Source organism: Marmota flaviventris, chromosome 17 (assembly GCF_047511675.1).
Source record: "Marmota flaviventris isolate mMarFla1 chromosome 17, mMarFla1.hap1, whole genome shotgun sequence".
In the NCBI taxonomy this organism is placed as follows: domain Eukaryota; kingdom Metazoa; phylum Chordata; class Mammalia; order Rodentia; family Sciuridae; genus Marmota; species Marmota flaviventris.
The window spans coordinates 64,781,835-64,800,594 of NC_092514.1; the positions used below are offsets into that span (position 1 = coordinate 64,781,835).

At 44.3% G+C, this 18,760-nt stretch overlaps 1 protein-coding gene and 1 non-coding gene across 3 annotated transcripts; both read left to right on the forward strand.

Annotated features, from left to right (window-relative positions):
- Positions 1 to 594: 594 nt before the first annotated feature.
- On the forward strand, positions 595 to 667 carry Trnar-ccg (transfer RNA arginine (anticodon CCG)). Its single transcript has one exon. It is a non-coding gene; the product is annotated as a tRNA-Arg (tRNA).
- Positions 668 to 12,744: 12,077 nt separating this feature from the next.
- Positions 12,745 to 17,260, forward strand: C17H17orf58 (chromosome 17 C17orf58 homolog). 2 transcript variants are annotated; one of them, XM_071603206.1, is made up of 4 exons: positions 12,745 to 12,843; positions 14,948 to 15,469; positions 15,629 to 15,823; positions 16,306 to 17,260. In XM_071603206.1, the coding sequence occupies exons 1-4, from the start codon at positions 12,768 to 12,770 to the stop codon at positions 16,494 to 16,496; spliced, it is 984 nt and encodes a 327-aa protein (XP_071459307.1). In that variant the 5' UTR covers positions 12,745 to 12,767; the 3' UTR covers positions 16,497 to 17,260. The 2 variants fall into 2 exon arrangements, with proteins under 2 accessions (XP_071459307.1, XP_071459306.1); XM_071603205.1 differs by having other exon boundaries at positions 15,632 to 15,823.
- Positions 17,261 to 18,760: the final 1,500 nt, after the last annotated feature.

Genomic DNA, 18,760 nt, shown 5'->3' on the forward strand with positions numbered 1-18,760 from the left:
AAACTCATCTTTGTTGAGTACAAGCAAGAGAGAAAGGGAGGGAGGGGGCGGCGAGGCTCAGGAAGTTTAGGGCTGGGGTTCCTGTAAAGCGGAGGCCCTGATCTGCGAGTGCTTCCGCGCCCTTCAGTGCACAGTCCCCGGGGGACGCTGGAAAATGCAAACGCCTACTCGGGACGAATGAATGCGAGTACAGGAGAGAAAGGCAGGCACTGGGATTTTGCTTAAAGTTCACTTGTGGCGCCAACTCTACAGCCAGTATTCACAACCTTTCACGAAGAACTCAACGGAAAGGAGACCGCTCAGCTGCGGTCCGCGTGCAGCACACTAAGTTCCCGAGAATCCGGGACTCAAGTGCCGGCGCGCGGGATAGTGAGTGACAACCACAGGCCGAGAGCGGCCGCTAAGGACCGACTGCGCAGGCGCAGTGAATGCCCAGCGACAGGCCAGGCGCCGGAGGGCGCAGGCGCCCGTTGCTGCCGCTGGGGGCAGCCTCCAAATCACACGCCACCCTTACGCGAGACGTTGGTGCGCGGGGGCGGTGCCGCGATGATGGCATCACGTAAGGAGAAGGTGTGAGAGCACGGATCCTGTGGTGACCCAGTGGCCTAATGGATAAGGCATCAGCCTCCGGAGCTGGGGATTGTGGGTTCGAGTCCCATCTGGGTCGCACGGAGATTAGTTTTGGTGGAGAGAAAGGTGATCATAAACAAAAACGTCGACTTTACAATAGTCATTTCGTTTCTCTGCAGAGATTGAGATCGATTGTAATACAAAGTTAGAGAGCGTTTTAAACCACTGTAACAAATCTTTCAGGTGGACACTAAATCTGCCCCCCAAAAGAGGAATTTACTCTCATTTTAAAAGCATTTCCCCTCAACGTTAAACTTTTTTTTTTTTTCCATTTGTACAGGGGTTACACTGCAATATGTAAGGTCTTATCTACGTGAGCTTGATTGTAAACATTAATAAAATTTTCTCTAAATAATAAAAATTACTTCTCCCAGCTTTATTCAGGCATAATTGCGTATATTATATACACAATTATATACTTTTTAATATATGCAATTATTATATACTTTTATAATATACACAATTATATTATATTGTGTATATTTACAGAGAGGAATTTACTCTTGCTTAATTTATACAGATTTATTTGTTTCTTATCCACACGGATTTTTTCTTTTTTTTTTTTTCTTTTTTGCGTTGCTGGGGATCAAACCCAGGGTCTGTGACTTTGAAAGAAAAAATTCTTACAAAACTGATAACTGGACAAACGGTATCACCTCTTTTACTGTCTAGCTTTTCTGGCTGAGCTTCACACTGGGCAGCTACCTTTGCAAAACTTTCTCCTCATCCTAATCCCAAGGATGTGTGAGCAGATCCAACTGGGCTGCCTCCAGATTGCCAGTGCTAAACAGATTTTATAGAAAAGCAGCTCTGCTGTTACAACATTCAAGCATAATAAACATAATTTATGGGTTCTTTTCCTCAAGTATTATGAATGAAAATATTGTAATTAGAACATAAGGGGTTTTGGTGCGTGTTCGAGTGTGTTTTCTACAAATTATTGATATAAAAGAAATACAGAGTTCAAACTGTTAAAGATCAGTTCACTAACTAACATGAAAAGTTTAAACTCTTGCAAATTTGTACAGAAAGAATGTCACCGAGTTAATTTCTACTCCTTGAAAACAACTAAACACTAAAGCCACTGTGGTAAACTGGATTTGAGTCTCAAACAGGAAGAAAAAAGGGGTTTTGGTGGAAAAAAATCAGTAGGATCTATAGTAATATGCAATGTTGATTCCTTTTTTTTATTTTAATGTTTTTTTAGTTGTTGATGGACTTTGTCTTTATTTTTATGTGGTGCTGAGAATTGAACCCGGTGCCTCATGCATGCTAGGCGAGCACACTACCACTGAGCCACAATCCCAGCCCCGCAATGTTGATTTCTTAGTTTTGTTTTTTTTTTTTATGTATTTATTTTTTAGTTGCAGTTGGACACAATACCTTTATTTTATTTATTTATTGTTACATGGCGCTGAGGATCGAACCCAAGGTCTTGCACGTGCTAGGCAAGTGTTGTACTGCTGAGCCACAATCCCAGCCCAGTTTTTTTTTTTTTTTTTAACATTTTTTTTTAGTTGTTGGTGGACCTTTATTTTACTTACTTGTATGTGGTGCTGAGAATCGAACCCACTGCCTCAGGCATGCTAGGTAAGTGTGTTACCACTGAGCCACAACCCCAACCCTCTTAGTTTTGACAAATGATCATGATAAGATAACATGTTAAATCCAGGGAAACTGGATATATGAGAACTCTTTGTACCATCTTGCAACTTTTCCATAAGTCTGAAATTATTCCAAAATAAAAACTGTATTAAAACAACAATAACAACTGAACAACCAAGGGAGAGGTTTAACTGACACCCTGTCCCCCTTTTTAAGTTTAGGAACTTAGCGCTGAGTTTTTAAACCAGAAAGCATCAACAAATGAAAAGACCAGAGGATATATTTCATCCCAGTCCTGGTGTCTCAGGGTTGGGAGTTGGTGACCACATTAGGACTATACATGCAGTAGGCGCTTGAAAAAGTCTGAACTGCATGAACTCCTGCCTGTCATCTGTAGACAGCATCTGGGGGGGAAATGGTGACAGTGTGACCCTGGTTCCCTAAATGCACGATTGCTCATGGATATGAAATGTGCAGATCCACCAGGCCCTGGGTGGCTCAGTCCCCCTCCATGGTGCCCTCCTGGCCTACCTCAGTCTTCCGTGGCTCCCCTTAGCCCAGCAACTCTCTGGCAGAAGTTTCTCTCTCCCTCTCCATGGCTTGTTCAGCTGAAGTCAACAAACACTGAGGAGTGGCTCCTGAATACCCCAGATTCAGATCACTCAGTGCAAATTCCACGTTTTCCTCTTCCCTCCATCTCTGGTGTGTACCTGAGTCCTTCCCTCTCCTGTCTCTTCCCTCCCACTGCCCCCGCTCTGAACCCTCTCTCTGGGAAACTTAGCTGGCACTTAGTGATCTCTGGAAAGCGCACTGCGTTCACTCCCCCCGCTGTGGGTCTTCAGCTGGCCCCTCTCAGGCTCTTCCTTCTGAGCCCCAAGGCATTCTGCAGCCCTGCAGGCCCTCTCTCCACCCAGCCAGGAGGCCTCCAGGATGCTCTCCACCTGATCAGCGGCCTCTCCACGCTCTGTCCTTACTCCCCTGCCACCTAGCCCGCTCCTGTTGTGACCTGTTAGTTGGAAAACTGAAGAAATACCTTTCAGTCCTCGTCTTGCTTTTACCTTCGATCTTTGCCCCAAAGTTTCAAATTCTTGGCCAATCCTTCCTTCTTGAAGCACTCTTCCCCAGGCTTCCAGGGATCTCTTTTTCTTGTTTCTGCAAACAACTGATCAGTGGCTCCAGTTTCCTCTTGTTACCAACAGTGGCAGCAAACCAGCCCGAGGCAGAGTAACCACAACTCCCTGGAAAGGCAAGAGGGAGGGGCACCCATCAGGAGAAGGGGAAGTAGAGCCAGAGGGCCAGATTTGGGGACCCCAGCAGGAATCAAGGATACACCAGAGGACCCCAAAGTGCAAGAAGCTGGAAGCGCACTGTTTCTCAGAGCCCGAGGGCCACCACTGATCGTTTTCTCCATCCCAGAGAGATGCCACTCTGTCCAGAATCAAGGTTCCAGGGGAAAGTTACAATTGTTCTAGCCTGGGTCAGCTTGGGTCATAGATGTTTCATCTGTTGATTCATGAGGCCACCAAGGAATTACTCTCCTACCTGCCCTTTGTACAAATAGGAAAAGCTAATTTCTTAAACAGAAATTTGAGTCAAGAGTGGCATCAATGCTTGCCATGTTGAACACCCTTGCTGTTCCTTTGCATACATCTTGTACATTTTCATATTCCATAGTTATTCCATCACCACTGTGGATTTCAGGCGATGTAAACTGTAAAAGATTCACAGGCTCACATTTAATTTTGCAATATAAAGTTTATGCCCTTTGACTAGGAGACAAGAGCGTGCAACATTGAAGTTAACAACTTTTTTTCCCTAATATTTAGTTTTTAGTTGTAGTTGGATACAGTATCTTTATTTTATTTAGATATTTTTATGTGGGTCTCAGGATTGAACCCAGGACCTCGCAGGTGCTAGGCGAGCGCTCTACAGCTGAGCCCCAGCCCCAGCCCAAGATAACAACAACTTTTAACTAACAGCAGCTGTGTCACATTTATTATATCAAGACTGAGAAGAAAGATAAAATTAAGATATATTACATAATATTTGTTAAAAGAGGTTTAAAATCAACTTGAAGATTTAAAAATGCTCTGCTATGATAAAGGTCAATCATCTCTTTTATCCAAATAGTTTGGTTAACTTTTTTTTTTTTTGGTTGTAGATAGACACAATACCTTTATTTTATTTACTTATTCGTTTTATGCAGTACTGAGGATCGAACCCAGTACTTCCCACGTGTTAGACAAGTGCTCAACCACTGAGCTACAGCACCAGTCCAGTTTGGTTTACTTTATAGACAGCCAGTTTTACTCCCCAGGGGACATTTGGCCATCTCTGGACACATTTTTAATTATCACAAGTGGGAGGAGGGGGCTCACCTGGCACTACTGGGTAGACGTCATGGATGTTCTTCAACATCTTATAACACACAGAATGGTCCAGCCCAAAATGTCCACAATGCCAAGGTTAAGAGGCTGCCTGAGAGGTGTGGCAAGCAGGAATTGTATGGCTGTATTACTGATGGGCCATGTTAAAATATGTTAGGGCCTCATCAATTGCCCCCGTTTTTGAGATTTCTTCTTGGTTCCCCACACAGGCTCAGGAGTAAATTGAGAGAGGAAGTCAAAGATGGCCTCTAGAGACCCTTAGGTGAGCAAGGTGTAGACCTGCCTCCTTTCTTGAGCCTCAGGCCTAATTCTGAAATCCTAATATTGCAGAGCAAGACAGACTGGCCTGTGAAGAGATACATGGTGGAATATACTGGAATTCATTTGATAACATAGAGAATGGGGTGACTGTGCCCATTAGCATTATATGACTATGGATCCAATTGTTTGGAGAAATTAAATTATTTGAATTTTTCACAAAAAAATATTATTTTTTATTGAGTCAGATAAATATCAAGTATTTATTAGGGTCATGATTTATTTATTTATTTTTAAAAATATTTATCTCTCTGTTTTTCTATTTATTTATTTACTTATTTATTTGTATGCGGTGCTGAGGATTGAACCCAGTGCCTCACACTTGCAAGGCAAGCGCTATGCCACTGAGTTACAGCCCCAGCCCTTATTTTTTAATTATAGGCTGTTCTACTTATGAATTTTTTAAAAAATAATTGTTGTCAACATGAAAGATACATTCAGAAAAACTCACCCATGTGAGCACTTCAGGGTTCACAAACTAAACAACTGCACTCAGACCATGAAACCACTCCAGGCTGGTAGCAGTGTCCTAAGCCTATAATCCTAGCAACTGGGGAGGCTGAGGCAGGAGGATTCCAAGTTGGAGGCCAGCCTGGGCAATTTAGTGAGACCCTGTCTCAGAATAAAAATTTAAAAATGGAGGGTTGGCGTTGTAGCATAGTGGTAGAGAGCGCATGAGTTCAATCCCCACATCACAGAACAAAAGACAGGAAGGACGTGGCATGGCTCACCTGGGAGGCCTCCATTGACTCCCCTTCAATTACTGCCTCTTCTAACAGCATTTATCAGTTTGGCCTATTTTTAAGACTTGGTTCCGTTGGAATTTTAATGTTTAAACATGTGGATAAATACAAATCTTTATTAGTATCGCATTAGGGCAGCTTTTCAAAACTCATTTAGGAATGCTGGAAAAATAACAGCCGAATCCATATTAAAATACAAGGCAATAACATTAATAATCAAAATTTTGTTTTTAAGTTTTACCAGGTTCCAGCATTAAAAAAAAAAAAGAGTAATGATGCCAGTTTTTCCTATTCTCCTTGGGAATTCCAACAAAGGGGCTGAGAGTCAGAGCCGCAGGCACCATCTTCAGGAGTGCGAGGTGGAGAACTCCAACCCTGGGAAGAAAAGGGTTAGCGGAGGCTCCTGGCCGCGCGTCGCAGGAGCGGCCAGCAGAGGGCGCCTCTCCAAGGTGAGGGTCGCACCCTGCGAGGCTGAACAATAATCCCTTGTTCGCAGGGACCTGCTGGGGCGTGAGCACAGCGCCTCTTTCTCGGCGTCTGGATTTGCCTCCGTTGCCTGCAAGGCTTCGGCTAACGGCGCGGTCCCTGGATCTAGACAAGGGCAGAATGCGCGGGTCCAGAGCACGGACGGGAGGCGGTGGGCGTGGCCGCTCCCCAGCCACTCGCAGATGGCTGGCCCCCCAGAGAGGGCGGAGTGACAAAGGTTTATTGTTTCAAGCTGCTGAGTGACGGGGTGATTTGTTATGCAGTAATAGATAACCAATACACAGTGGAAGGCCTCTGATCATTAAATAACAAATCGCATGAAGAAACGTTTGCTTCTCTTGCCAGAGATCTGGAACACAGTGGGTGCTGAGGTCCCAGGGTCCAAGGGGAAAAACACGGTGCGGGTTGCATTCGGGTGAAGCTGAGGCTGCCCAGCCTGGCTCTTCAGGGTTCTTCCCGCTGCTGAATCCACAGGCAAAGTAGGGACCACTGAAGAGGGCCTAAATGTGTGACCCCCTCCAGCTCAGCCTCACCAATTCACCCTCACGGTGATGGTATCAGGAGAACCAGCCTCTGAAGGGTGCTTAAGTTCGGATGAGGGTAGAGTCCCTCAACTATCAGTGTCTTTATAAGAAGAGATGTGTACAAGAAATATTCATTGATTGCAGAATAATAATTGGATATTACAGATAAGCGAAAAGAAAACCTCAACTATAATCCTGTTTAGAAATAACGACTGTAAATATTTTCACATATCAATTTCTAAGCTTTTTCTGTGCATTTATGTACATGTAAATATATTACATGATTTCTGGATATAAGCGTGGGATGATGAAATAGAGATAATTTTTGTTGTTGTTTACAGATAAATTTATGACATGGTTTTTAAAACTTTAATACCTATCAACATCTATATAATTCAATAATTATTAGGATCCCATGATCATTTTAAATGACTGAATTCCTATATACTGTATTGTTGAGTCAAAGGCTATGATCATTTGATCATTTCCATATTTTTGCTACATAGTACTGACTGAACCCCTAGATGTATCATATTAGTTTACACAGAGCAGTTAGTATAGCAATGTTAGAACATTTCCCCACTGTTTTTCCCCACACTGTTCTAAAATGTTTGCTTTTTTTTTTTTTTTTTTTTTTTTAATTTTTTTAAAGAGTTCCCTTTGTTTTCTGTGGCTTTTCTTTGATTGCTGATAATATTGCACATTTCCCCCACATGTGTATTGTCTATTTGTATATCTTCTTTTGTTAATTGCCTGTTCATATGATTTTTCTCTATATGTTGTAAATATTTCAACAGAACATTTTGTTTAATTTTTAACTTTTTTTTTTTTTTTTGCCATAGAACTTTTAAATTTTGTACACTAAAATCCATCAGTCTTTTGTTTAACAGTGTCCCTGGTGTCTTTTGGGATATCCTTAAAAGACTTTCTCCAATTAAAAAAAAAAAAAAAATCACACACACATATACACATATGTGTGTGTATATATGTATGTATGTATATGTATATATATGGAGAGAGAGAGAGAGAGAGAGAGATGGGGTGGGGGAGTTCCCCCATGTAGCAAGGACTGAAGTCTTTTGAAAGAACCAGCAGGAGCCTACAGCTGCCAGTCAATGAACGAACCTGAAAGCAGGCCCTCCCCCAGTGGAGCCTGCAGATCACACCGCAGCCCCAGCCCACGGCCGGCCTAACTGAATCCTCCTGAGCAGAACACTAGCGAAGCCAGGGCCATTGCCAGCCTACAGAAAGTATGAAATAACATGTTTGTTGTTTTAATCTGCAAAATGTTGGGATACTTTGTTCCGTAGCAATAAATGACTAATACGGAGCGGGAGGCTCTCAAGTCCTTCCTTCTCCAATTTCCTTTCCTTCCAGAGGACCACCTCGTTATCCTGAACCTGGAGCTGCGACCATTCTCTTGGGCAGTTTTTCCTCTTGTGACTATTCCAACTGCTATTTTAACAATATCTTAGAAATGATTTTTGAAGGTTTTTTGTTTGTTTTTATTTGTGGTACTGGAGATGGAAACTGGGGGTGCTTTACCACTGAGTTATATCCCCAGTCTTTTTTATTTTTACTTTTTAATTTCAAGATAGGGGTCTCACTAAGTTGCTGAGGCTGGCCTCAGACTTGTGATCCTCCTGCTTCAGCCTCCCAAATAACTGGGATTACAGGCATGTGCTTGGTTTGAAAGTTTTGTTGAAAACTCTAATTCCAAATTTTGGAATATTCAATAAAAATCAGTGTCATTTTCCCTCAACATCATTAGGATTGGTTCCAGGATGCCCTCAGATTCCAAAATCTGTAGACACTCAAGTGCCTCATATAAAGTGGAGTATTTGCAAGCAACCTACACACATTATCTTGTGGACTTTACATCATCTCCATGCCAGGCATGGTGGTGTATGCCTGTCATCCCAGCAGCTTGGGAGGCTGAGGCAGGAGGATGGCAAGTTCAAAGCCAGCCTCAGCAACTTAGCGAGACCCTAAGCAACTCAGTGAGACCCTGTCTCAAAATAAAAGATAAAAAGGGCTGGGGATGTGGTTCAGTGGTTAGGTGCCCCTGCGGTAAATTCTCAGTACCAAAAGAAAAAAACAAAAATCACCTCCAGCTTACTTGTAATATGGAACACAATGTAAATCTTATGTAAACAGTTGCTCTACTGTATTGTAGGGAATAATGAATGACAAGAAAAAGTCTGTGTATGTTCAGTACAGACAATTTAAAATATGTATTTTTCTATCAGAGGTTGCTTGAGTCCACAGATGCTGCACCTGTGGATATGGATGGCCAACCCAAATAAAAGGTGTCTCCCAGCAACCTTTAGTTGGCCTCCACCTCCTCTGAACCACTCCTTTCTCTCTAGCAGGTACTATAATGTTGCATTTCACGTAATGTATTAATGTTATTTCCCATAATAGTCTGTGAGCCACTTGGGTGAGGATTTATGTCTTCATAATCCAGGACTTAGCCTAGTGCTTGTGGGAACAAGTTCAGGGGTTGTCTGTGAAAGTCTGAAGAAAATTGGGGCACCCTGGCCCCAATCAAGAATGTTCCTGAAAGAGAACTAAAATGAGATTATAATTTACTTAATGGAAATCAAAGCAATGGTATTATATTCTTTTTGAAAAACAGTGTGATTAGTATTTCTGGCTTCTGAAACATGCCTAGAACATTGGATTATATGATACCAACTTGTATATTGTAATTCAGTTCTAGCACTGACACCCAGAGTTAGCACCAACTACTGATTAAGTGGAGTGTGGGCCATAACAAGATTGCCCTTATTTCAGACCAACTGGTTACAAATCTGGGGGATCCTCGTGATCCTGCTCAGGTTTCATAATTCTCTACATTGACTCGAAGAACCAGGGAAGGTGCTATGCTTGAGATTACAGCTTAATGTAAAGGATGCAAATTAGGACCAGCCAAATTAAGAAGCACATAGGGCAAGATCTGATTGGGTCCCAAATGTGTCCTCTCTCTGTACAACAAGCATATCGGCTTGCAAATCAACCAAGAAGTTTCAAAGTCCAGAGTTTCCAGTTGGAGTTTCATTGGGAAGATGTGATTGATTAAATAATTGACCATGGAATTGAACTCAATCTCTAGAGTCTCTCTTTCCTAAAAATTGTTGGATTGGCTTTAAAGTCTCAACCCTCTGATCATATCATGGACCTACTGGTACCTATCCTCATTCTGAAGCTATCAGGAGACCCTTCAAGAGCCACCTATTAGCATAAACTCAGTTATGATTCAGGAAGCTCATGAATAATAAAAACATTGCTATCACTTGGAAAATTCCAATATATACATAGTAGATGCTCAATAAGTGTTTGCTAAGCAGAAAGATACACTCAAAATACCAGAAATGGTCAAAGAAAGGGATGCCAATTAGGCTCTTGGATTCTTCCACCTGATAGGAATACACATATATTGTGCACATGAACACATGAGGCTACGATAAACCAAGGCCTTAAACATCCTAATCACATGACAAATTCCCTGCACTTTGGCTTCTATTAGAAAGCACCCTGATGATAATTTGGTTTCCCATGTGGCTTGTTTGTAGAAGGGTGCTCAGCAGGTTGACATGAGCATGCACATCTGCCTGAGTCAATTTTCCATTGTACATTCATAAGTACACATTCCGGCTACATAGAAAAATCTCTTTGAACGCTTTGTGCTTTCCACCCTAGTTTGGTTTCTGAACCTGCAAGGCAGATGCTGCTGCTCAAGACCTAGTCCTAAATCCTGGAAAGTTCTTCCAACTGCTGCCCTGGGAGCTATGCTGCTCTTTGTTGCTATATTTCAGGGAGTGGCTTCGGGGCATTCAGAACATGCCTGCCACAGAAGAGTTTCAGGAACACCCCAAATTGGATCTGGGTGACTTGAACATCATCTCATAAAAGTATGTGTGAGATGTGGTTGTCATCGAGAAAGTTGAAACCTAATTACTTGTATTCCATTTGGCTTAAAAAGGAAGAAAGAAAGAAAGCATTTGGAAGAATACAATGTGAGAATATTGATAATCTGGGCCCCAAGAGCCCGAAGCTGCCTGTGTATATCTTGTCCTCATGGAGTGTGAACACAGACTCTGGTGTACACAGGACTTGCAGTAATGACATTCTTCTGGAAGAAATAGAAAAAATTTGCTCCTTTGCACTTGAGTGAGAGAAGATTAGTTGATTCCTCCTTCAGGTGTGATCTGATTTAGTGCTTTAGAGGCAAGTTTCTGATTCATAATTATACCTGTGACTCACTTTGACAGCAAACTTTCCATGCCAAATTAATAAATGATAGTCTAGTTTATGCAACTGTTTTTTTTTTTTTAAGAGTTTGGGCCCTTGATCAGTCAGTCCATTAATAAAATTGAGTTGAGCTGCAGAAAGCAGCCAGCTCTTCCATTTTTTACTTTATCATTAATTTATTTGTGCTGGAGATTGAACCCAGGGCCTTGTGCATGCCAGGCAAGGGCTCTACCACTGAGCTCCACCCCCAGCACCCGAGCCTCCTTCTAGATGACCATTCTGAACACACTATACCCTCAAACCTCAAACACCCATTAGGAACCTGCTTGCTCTGCATTATCCCTGACATTCTCCTCTTTGGAGTTCCCGAGCAGTGGGTAGTTCATTGCCACAAACCCTTTAAGCCATCTGCTTTGTTGGAGACCTTGATGGTAAGATTTTTTTTTTTCTTTTCTTTTGTTGTTGTTGTTGTTGTATGGAGGATTAAATCCAGGCCCTTGCTCAGGCTAAGCAAGTGCCTACCACTGAGCTACATCTCCAGTTCAAGAATATTCTTTCTTAAGCTAAAGTTAAGCCAGTGACTTCATAACTCCTTCATTCTGGTACATTCACAGGACAAAACCAGTGCTTTTGTGTACCCCGGCTGCCTATCCTGAGTCCCTCCACAAGAACTTGAACATGAATGAGATCCTGTCCTCTCACCACCCTCTGGCTCTCCTCTAGCGTCCCAGTGTCTTTTTTGAGAACATGGTCCCCAGAATCTGTTCGGTCCACTAGCACTATTCTTCTGAGACAAAAGCTCTTGGTGCAGCAAGTTTGTTTTCTGTTTTAGCAGCTGCGCCTCTCTGTTGGCTCTTGCACTTCAGATAAAGTTCCTGCATCTCTTTCTATTGCAATTTGAAGCTGTGGACAACCCCAGTGAGGCTGGGGATTTACTCTGATGACCTTGTTTTCCCTTTGGGTTTCTGTCCAATCCAAGGGAAAGTCCCCTTAGCTCAGGACCAACTTACAGTAGTGCTGTGTCATTTAATCAGACCTAAGCAGTGAATAAGGGTTTTCCTTAGAAAGAATAAAAATTTCTACCTTTCTCCAGGGTGCAGGGAAGGTGTTTTTCTCAGCTTTGTCTCCTACTACTGAGCAGGTAAAAGCCACTCAGGAAGCACTTGATAAATCTGAAATACCAATTTCAATCAAGGGAAGAAGGAAGAGAGGGTGGGAGGGGGAGAGAGAGGGGAACTATTTTGTGGAGGGCTTTCCCCCTCCAGTTCTGAAATAGTGATATTGCATATCAGCAGACCTGGGAGGCAGGGACTTGGTTTCTCTGGGAATCGCCTCACACATTCTGGAATGTATTTTCTGTCCTCTGGCATCTCTTTCCTTCCACAAGCCAGAGCTGTCTCAAGCACTGATTTTCTATTAGTTGTTGACTTAAATCTAGAAAAACGTTCCCATCACTCATTCTCCCCCGCCTTGTCCCTCAGCCCCCTCAGTACCTTTATCCTCTTCCCCTGTCACCCATCAGCCTGCAACCCACCAGGGTTCAAAGTTCAGGATATGATGTTATCTTTGCCCACAGATCCCAGGACAGACCTTGCCAGGGACAACTTCGAAAGGCCATGTGCTCGTCCCCCTTAGGAAGAGGGAGAGATCCCTGCTGCTCGGTTTTGTTCCAATGGTCTGTTCAGCCGGCGATGCCCGTTTCCCCAAAGGCTGCCCCTCATTAGCATGAACGGGGGTGGGGGTGTGGAGCAGGGGTGGGGGGAGAGAAAGCAAGCCAAAGCCCTGGCTCATGTTAGAGCCTGGGAACCCTGTCTACAAAAATGACAGCTAGAGCCCTCTGGCTTCTCTGTTTGATCGTGGGATCATCCCCCGAAGCCCCGGTGGCGGAGAGAAAAGGTAAGATCGCTGAAATGCAGAGCGCTGTGAGAGGAGCGGGGATCCGGCGGGGACTGGCGAGAGGACTGGACCAAGGGCGGGACGAGGAAGGGGTCGGAGCCTGCAAGAGGGGGAGACTCCGGATCTGTGTGCGTGTTAGAAAGCGGGTAAAATGGGTCCCCAAGACTGTGTCTCTTGGCGGCCTTTTTGGAGAGAAGCCGGTTCAACTACTGAAACGATCCCGGGCGAGCCAGGCAGGCTGGAGAAAACTTTGCATGTTAAGTAGTTGCTCCGTCCCAGAGGAGGGAAAGTGTCAAAAGGGGTCGTGGCGCGCCTTTTGGGAGCCGTGCCCGGGCCGGGCTTGCAGGGCGCCCAAGAGCGCGGGGTCCGCCTTGCCGGCGCCGGGGTGCCGCGGGTGGGCACCGCGCCGGGTGCGCGCAGGAGGGCTGGGGCGAAGGTGAAGGCGAGCGGAGGTCCGACAGCCCCGGGCACTTGTCCCCTCTCCCCGCAGCCCCGGCAAGTAGCCTTGGGACACCTGAGCCAGGGTTTGTTTTTAAGACACAATACGCACATTTCATGCATGACATGAAATTGTTACTGAGGGAAATGAAGAAACCAGGCGTTCTCTGCAGAATCGTGTTTTTGTTTTGCTTTTATCTGGATGCTCTATTCGCTTCGTTATCTCTGGGAAAAAATACCTTCCGTACCTCACAGGGCAATTTACTTTGGGTTATTTTTCCAATGGAGATGAATGACTTCAGTGGCATTTAACCCAAATATCAGATCATCTTTCCCATGACAACAGATGGTGATATCAACGGGGAAGTAGTTGTGAGGTCAACAGTTGACAGTCAGGAACTGGACATCCACCAGAACTTTATTCAGCTGTGCAGGATACACCCTTCCAATATAGTGAGTCAGAATCAACCTCTTTGCAGAAACATGAACTGTAACCAGACATTATTGTTGGGCAAAACCTGATTTTAAAGGAGATTATCAATTTGGCAAGATAAATCACTTTAAATGAAGTATTGCCAGAGCTCCAAAAAGGCAGATCAAGCTCTTTAATGCAAAGGGAGGAGAAAATTAAGACTGATTCCCAGTTCTTGTGTCTGATTGGAGGGTACTGGGACCTAGGCAAAGGGCGGGGGTGGGGGGTTGATGTTGTGTAACTGGGCATGGAACGTTGCCCAGCTTCCAAGCTGGTTGAGGTTTGCTCACTGACCTGTCTGTAGAGCTGGAGAAAAATTATTAATAATCTAAAAAGTGTATCTTCATATCATACCATTTAGGAGATTTTCTCCACCATCTAATGGGGAGAAAATTGGAAGCAATGTGTGCTTTTACACTTAACTAAGGTCCTCTGCCTCCCAGTCAAGCTTTTAAAACCCTTTCTAAGCTGTGGTTTACCAGTAAGTAGTGTCCAAGAAGCCAGATAAAAATCCACTCACAAATGCTTGATTCTGCAGAGACCCAGAGGATAGTGTAAATACGGGATGGGAAAACCAAATAGTTCTGTTGTCAGGGGCGCTTAAACAATTAGGAGAACCTGTAACATGAGACTTTTCCCCCTGGGGCTTGCTCTTGGTACTTTCTCAACAAACTGTAAATAGAAAAAGCCGGATGTTTTCATACACACATACACACACACACACACATATGGGTAAAAAATTTGCTATTTAACTAATGCTATAAAAAATGTTGAGTTCTAGAATAGAAAGCTGTAATTTGAAAAACTATAGATTTGAAAAGGTTCCTTAACAGAAGAGAACATTGCAATCAGGCCTCCGATTCCCCAGACGGTGCTTGCAAAATTTTCTTAGTTGGCCCCATTCTTAGACGGCAAGACCCCTCTTTCCTTCCTTTGACGGTTAGGAAACGTGTCCCTCCTCTTACCACAGGGGCGTCCTCCTGGTTCTCTTTCCATCACTCCAGGTCTCTGGGCCTCCCCACCTCTGCTCTTACAGGTGCTTGTGAACTCTCCCTCGTCCCCAGTCTCCTCCTCTCCCAGAGCCCTTCCTTGGGTTGCCCCCAGGGATCCTCCTTCCGCTCCAGGCCCGTCTTCTCTCCTCCCGGCCCACGGCCCCCGGCTTCCCCTCACTACTTCTCTCCCCGCACCCCGCAGCCTCGCCGCCACACAACAGAAAGCCCGACCCCAGCGGCGGCGCGAGCACGGAGGAGACACCCAGATCCCAGATACAGCAGGTCCCGGAGGCCCCGCGACGGCCGCGCGCGGCGGACGACACTCCGCGCGCCTGGCCGGATCCCCGCCGCCGGAAGCCCCCGCCACCCGCCGAGAACCGGGCCGGCTTCCGGGAGGCGGCGCGCGCGCCTGCCGGGCCGCCGGGGCTGCGCCTCGGGCAGGCCGAGAACCGCGCGTCGCCGCGCCGCGCGCCCGCGCCGGAGGACTCCCCGCGCGCCCGCACCCGGACCTTGCGCTTACCGGCCGCGCGGTCGCCCGCGCGCGCCGCCGAGGCCCTCGCCGGCTCCACCCACCCCAACCGGCCGCGCGCCGCCCCGCCCCCGGGGCCCGCGCCCGCGCCGCCGCCGCCGCCGCCGAGGGAAGCGGAGCCCGGCGCGGAGCCCTGCGCGCGCGCCTGCAGGGCGGACCTGGACGAGCGCGAGTCGTACTGCGAGAGCGAATTCGGTGAGCGGGTCCCAGGCCGAGGCGAGCCTTTCCGAGCCCAGAGACACCCACCCGCACGTTCTAGAGGCCCTTTGGGCTATTTCGTGATTTGTTAAAGTCGCGCGGGGCAATGAGAGAGGAAGTCGCTGTAATGCTTTTCTCCAAACTCTGTTTTGAAAGCAGCCGTGAATGGAATCGTGCATGATGTGGACGTGCTCGGCACGGGGATCCGGCTGGTGACTCTGCTGGTGGACCAGGACGGGCTGTACAAGATGAACCGCCTGTACATCACTCCGGACGGGTTTTTCTTCAGGGTCCACGTATTAGCCCTAGATTCCTCCAGATGCAATAAGCCATGTCCAGAATTTAAACCTGGTATTGAAACTGACCTAAATGACCGCTTCATAGACGTACTCTATTCTGCCATTTGTACCTTCTTTTGGGGATACTGTAACTAATAGAATTTGGATGACAGGTTATAATTTCGACCCCTTGTGATTTAAGACCCCCATGCCCCGCAAAGGGATTAAATTCAAGTAGGGATTGGCACGAAGCAAGCCCTTAAATACATCAACAGGTGGAGTGAATAACACTGTTCCCAGAAGGGATAAGCAGTTCTGTACAGAACTGCTTCTTTTGGCCCATGCATTTGGATTAGGACCTCTGTTCTGAAATGTCCGCTGTTTACAGGTTACCTGGCTATTTCCTAAAGGTCACTAGACTGTCCCCACGTGTGGCCGGTAGGTTACATGAGTTCAACATGTGCAGCAAGATAATAAAATTCAAACTCAGGCATTTCTTGTCTTTCTATGGCACTTAAAGCCACCATTAACTGATGTTCTGATTGTTTTGTTCAGGCAGCAGGTATATTGTGATGGGCCACATCTACCACAAGAGACGGCAGCTCCCTACAGCTCTGCTCCAGGTTCTCAGAGGGCGGCTGCGGCCAGGAGATGGACTGCTCAGGAGCAGCAGCAGCTATGTGAAAAGGTTTAACCGGAAAAGGGATCGGCAAGTTCAAAGTGCAGTTCACACCCAGTGCATTTGAAACCACCCATCCCGGCATTGATGGAGGGCAACGGAGACTTGAAAAAGACATCAAAGGTCTATCTTTATGAAATGGGGCCTTCCTTTACAATTTGAGCCTACGGCTACTTTATGAACTATTTGTACAGTTCCAGCTCTAATCTTCACATTGTCACTTTGTTATTTACAAAATGCCTCTTATGGTATACTCAAGGGCAGTTATTCAAATGTAGTCCCTGACAGTGATTCACCTAGCTCAGATACCTGACCTGTCCAGTTAACAGATGACTGCTTCATGTTAGGTTTTTAAATTATTTTAATTTAATACATTCTTCAGTAGAAATAGTTCACAAAAAAACATTTCTTAAATTTAAATATACACTTTCAATAGTTTATATCATGTATCAAACCAAATTTTATACTCAAATCATCACATTTATAACTGTACATAACAGTAATCACACGAGTCAAAAGACATTTATGTATGAAATGTCATTTAGATCAAACACTAGGTCAGCGCTCAGGACAAGTTTAAAATTTTACATATGCAGAGTACTAAAGGGCTTAATTCAAGCAAAATAGTATTCAAAGCAAGTGTTCCTGATGTACCAAAATGTAAGATATAGTATATTTTCATGCCTCCCTGTTCCCAATAATTTATGTTGTGTGCCAAACTGGCAGCTATTCCACTGCTAAATGTATTCTGGATGTATCTGATGTCATTTTTCTATTAAGACCAAGTATCATGTTTGTGTTTGTAAAGCAGTAAATCTTGCCTTGAAATCAGATCTTGGATGCACCTGGGTTTTTTAGCCTGCATAAGCCAAAAGGTTTGAGAAAAAGATTTGTTTCAAACTTGGTCCCCAAACCCTGAAACCAGTTTTTATCAATGACAGCTCACAAGCAAGTGAATAACATTTTCTGGATGGTTTGAAAAAGGCTAAGTTTAATAATGATATTTATATTTGAGTCCAATAGCAATTTCTTTCAGAAGATTGAGCTGTCCTTCAGTTAACTCAAAGCATTGTGAACACAGACAACAATATGCATGAAGTTTCCTGCCAAAAGAGAGAACTGCACTGCAGAGAAAGGCAGACTGTTTGGTCTCAAGGTGACTTGCTCAGGGAGCTCACAATGTTAATGGCCCGAGAAGCACTATATATCTAAAGGATTTCCAAGATGGGGCACTAGAGAATCGACAAGGAAGCAAGTAGCAATCGCATAAAACAAAATATCTCATACTTCTGCCTCAAACATGGCCTTAGAGGTGAAAACAGAGGTTCTGATATCACTGAGGGACTTTTAGATAATTTCTCCAAAATGAGTCTTGCCCAAATGTATTAAAAAAATTTACTAGAATTTCTTGGGAACAGCTTCCTTATTACATAACTATTGGCATTAGAGTAAACAGCTAACAAATTAAGTTTTAAGATAAAATTAACTCAGTCATAAAATACTGTCAGTCAAGTCAAATTTTTAATTGTCAGAGACTAAGCGGTGATTCAAGGAACATGATAGGAAGATTCCAATATAGCCAGATGGATAAACTATTAGTTATCTAATAGTGAGGCACTTCTAAATACTTAGAATAATATACCGAATGGTCAGACTTAAGACAAAACTTATAAGTGGTCCTAGTTTAAGAGAAAAAAAGCCTAGTATGGCGGCTCACCCTGTAATCCCAGCTGCTCATGTGGCTGAGGTGGAAGGATCACAAATTGGAGGCCTGTCTAAGCAACTTAGACCCTGTCTCAAAACCAAACCAAACACAATAGTAAATAAAAGAGATAAAAATCACTCTTACATAAACCTTAGTTAGGTTTTGACTTAGTTTGATTTGATAACACTATTTATGAAATATTTTGGAAATACAAAAAAAAAAAATGCAAGAGCCCTGATATTTGTGACATTTGGAGGTCACACAGCTAATAATGTACATCCCAGAAAAACATGCAGGCCAGATTTTAAGACTGCCTGGATAAAAACTAAGGCCATCATTCATGGAGTAGTGAGGCACAGCTGAGGTAGAATGGCAGTGGGCTGGGGACATGAACAGGAGACAGTGGAGAACAGACTGGGAATTCCAGGTTGGGCAAAATACAAAGTAGAATCTCTTTTTCAATATTCAGTCAGGACCTTGAATACAATCTTTTAATTTGATGGAAAATTTTAATGAATTCATTGTAGTTTCTAATCCTCTTATCCCATTGATAGATTTTTCTTAGAACATGGCTTTGTGCTCCAAAGACTGAAGAGCCCTTTGTGCCTATGTGCACACATAATAGT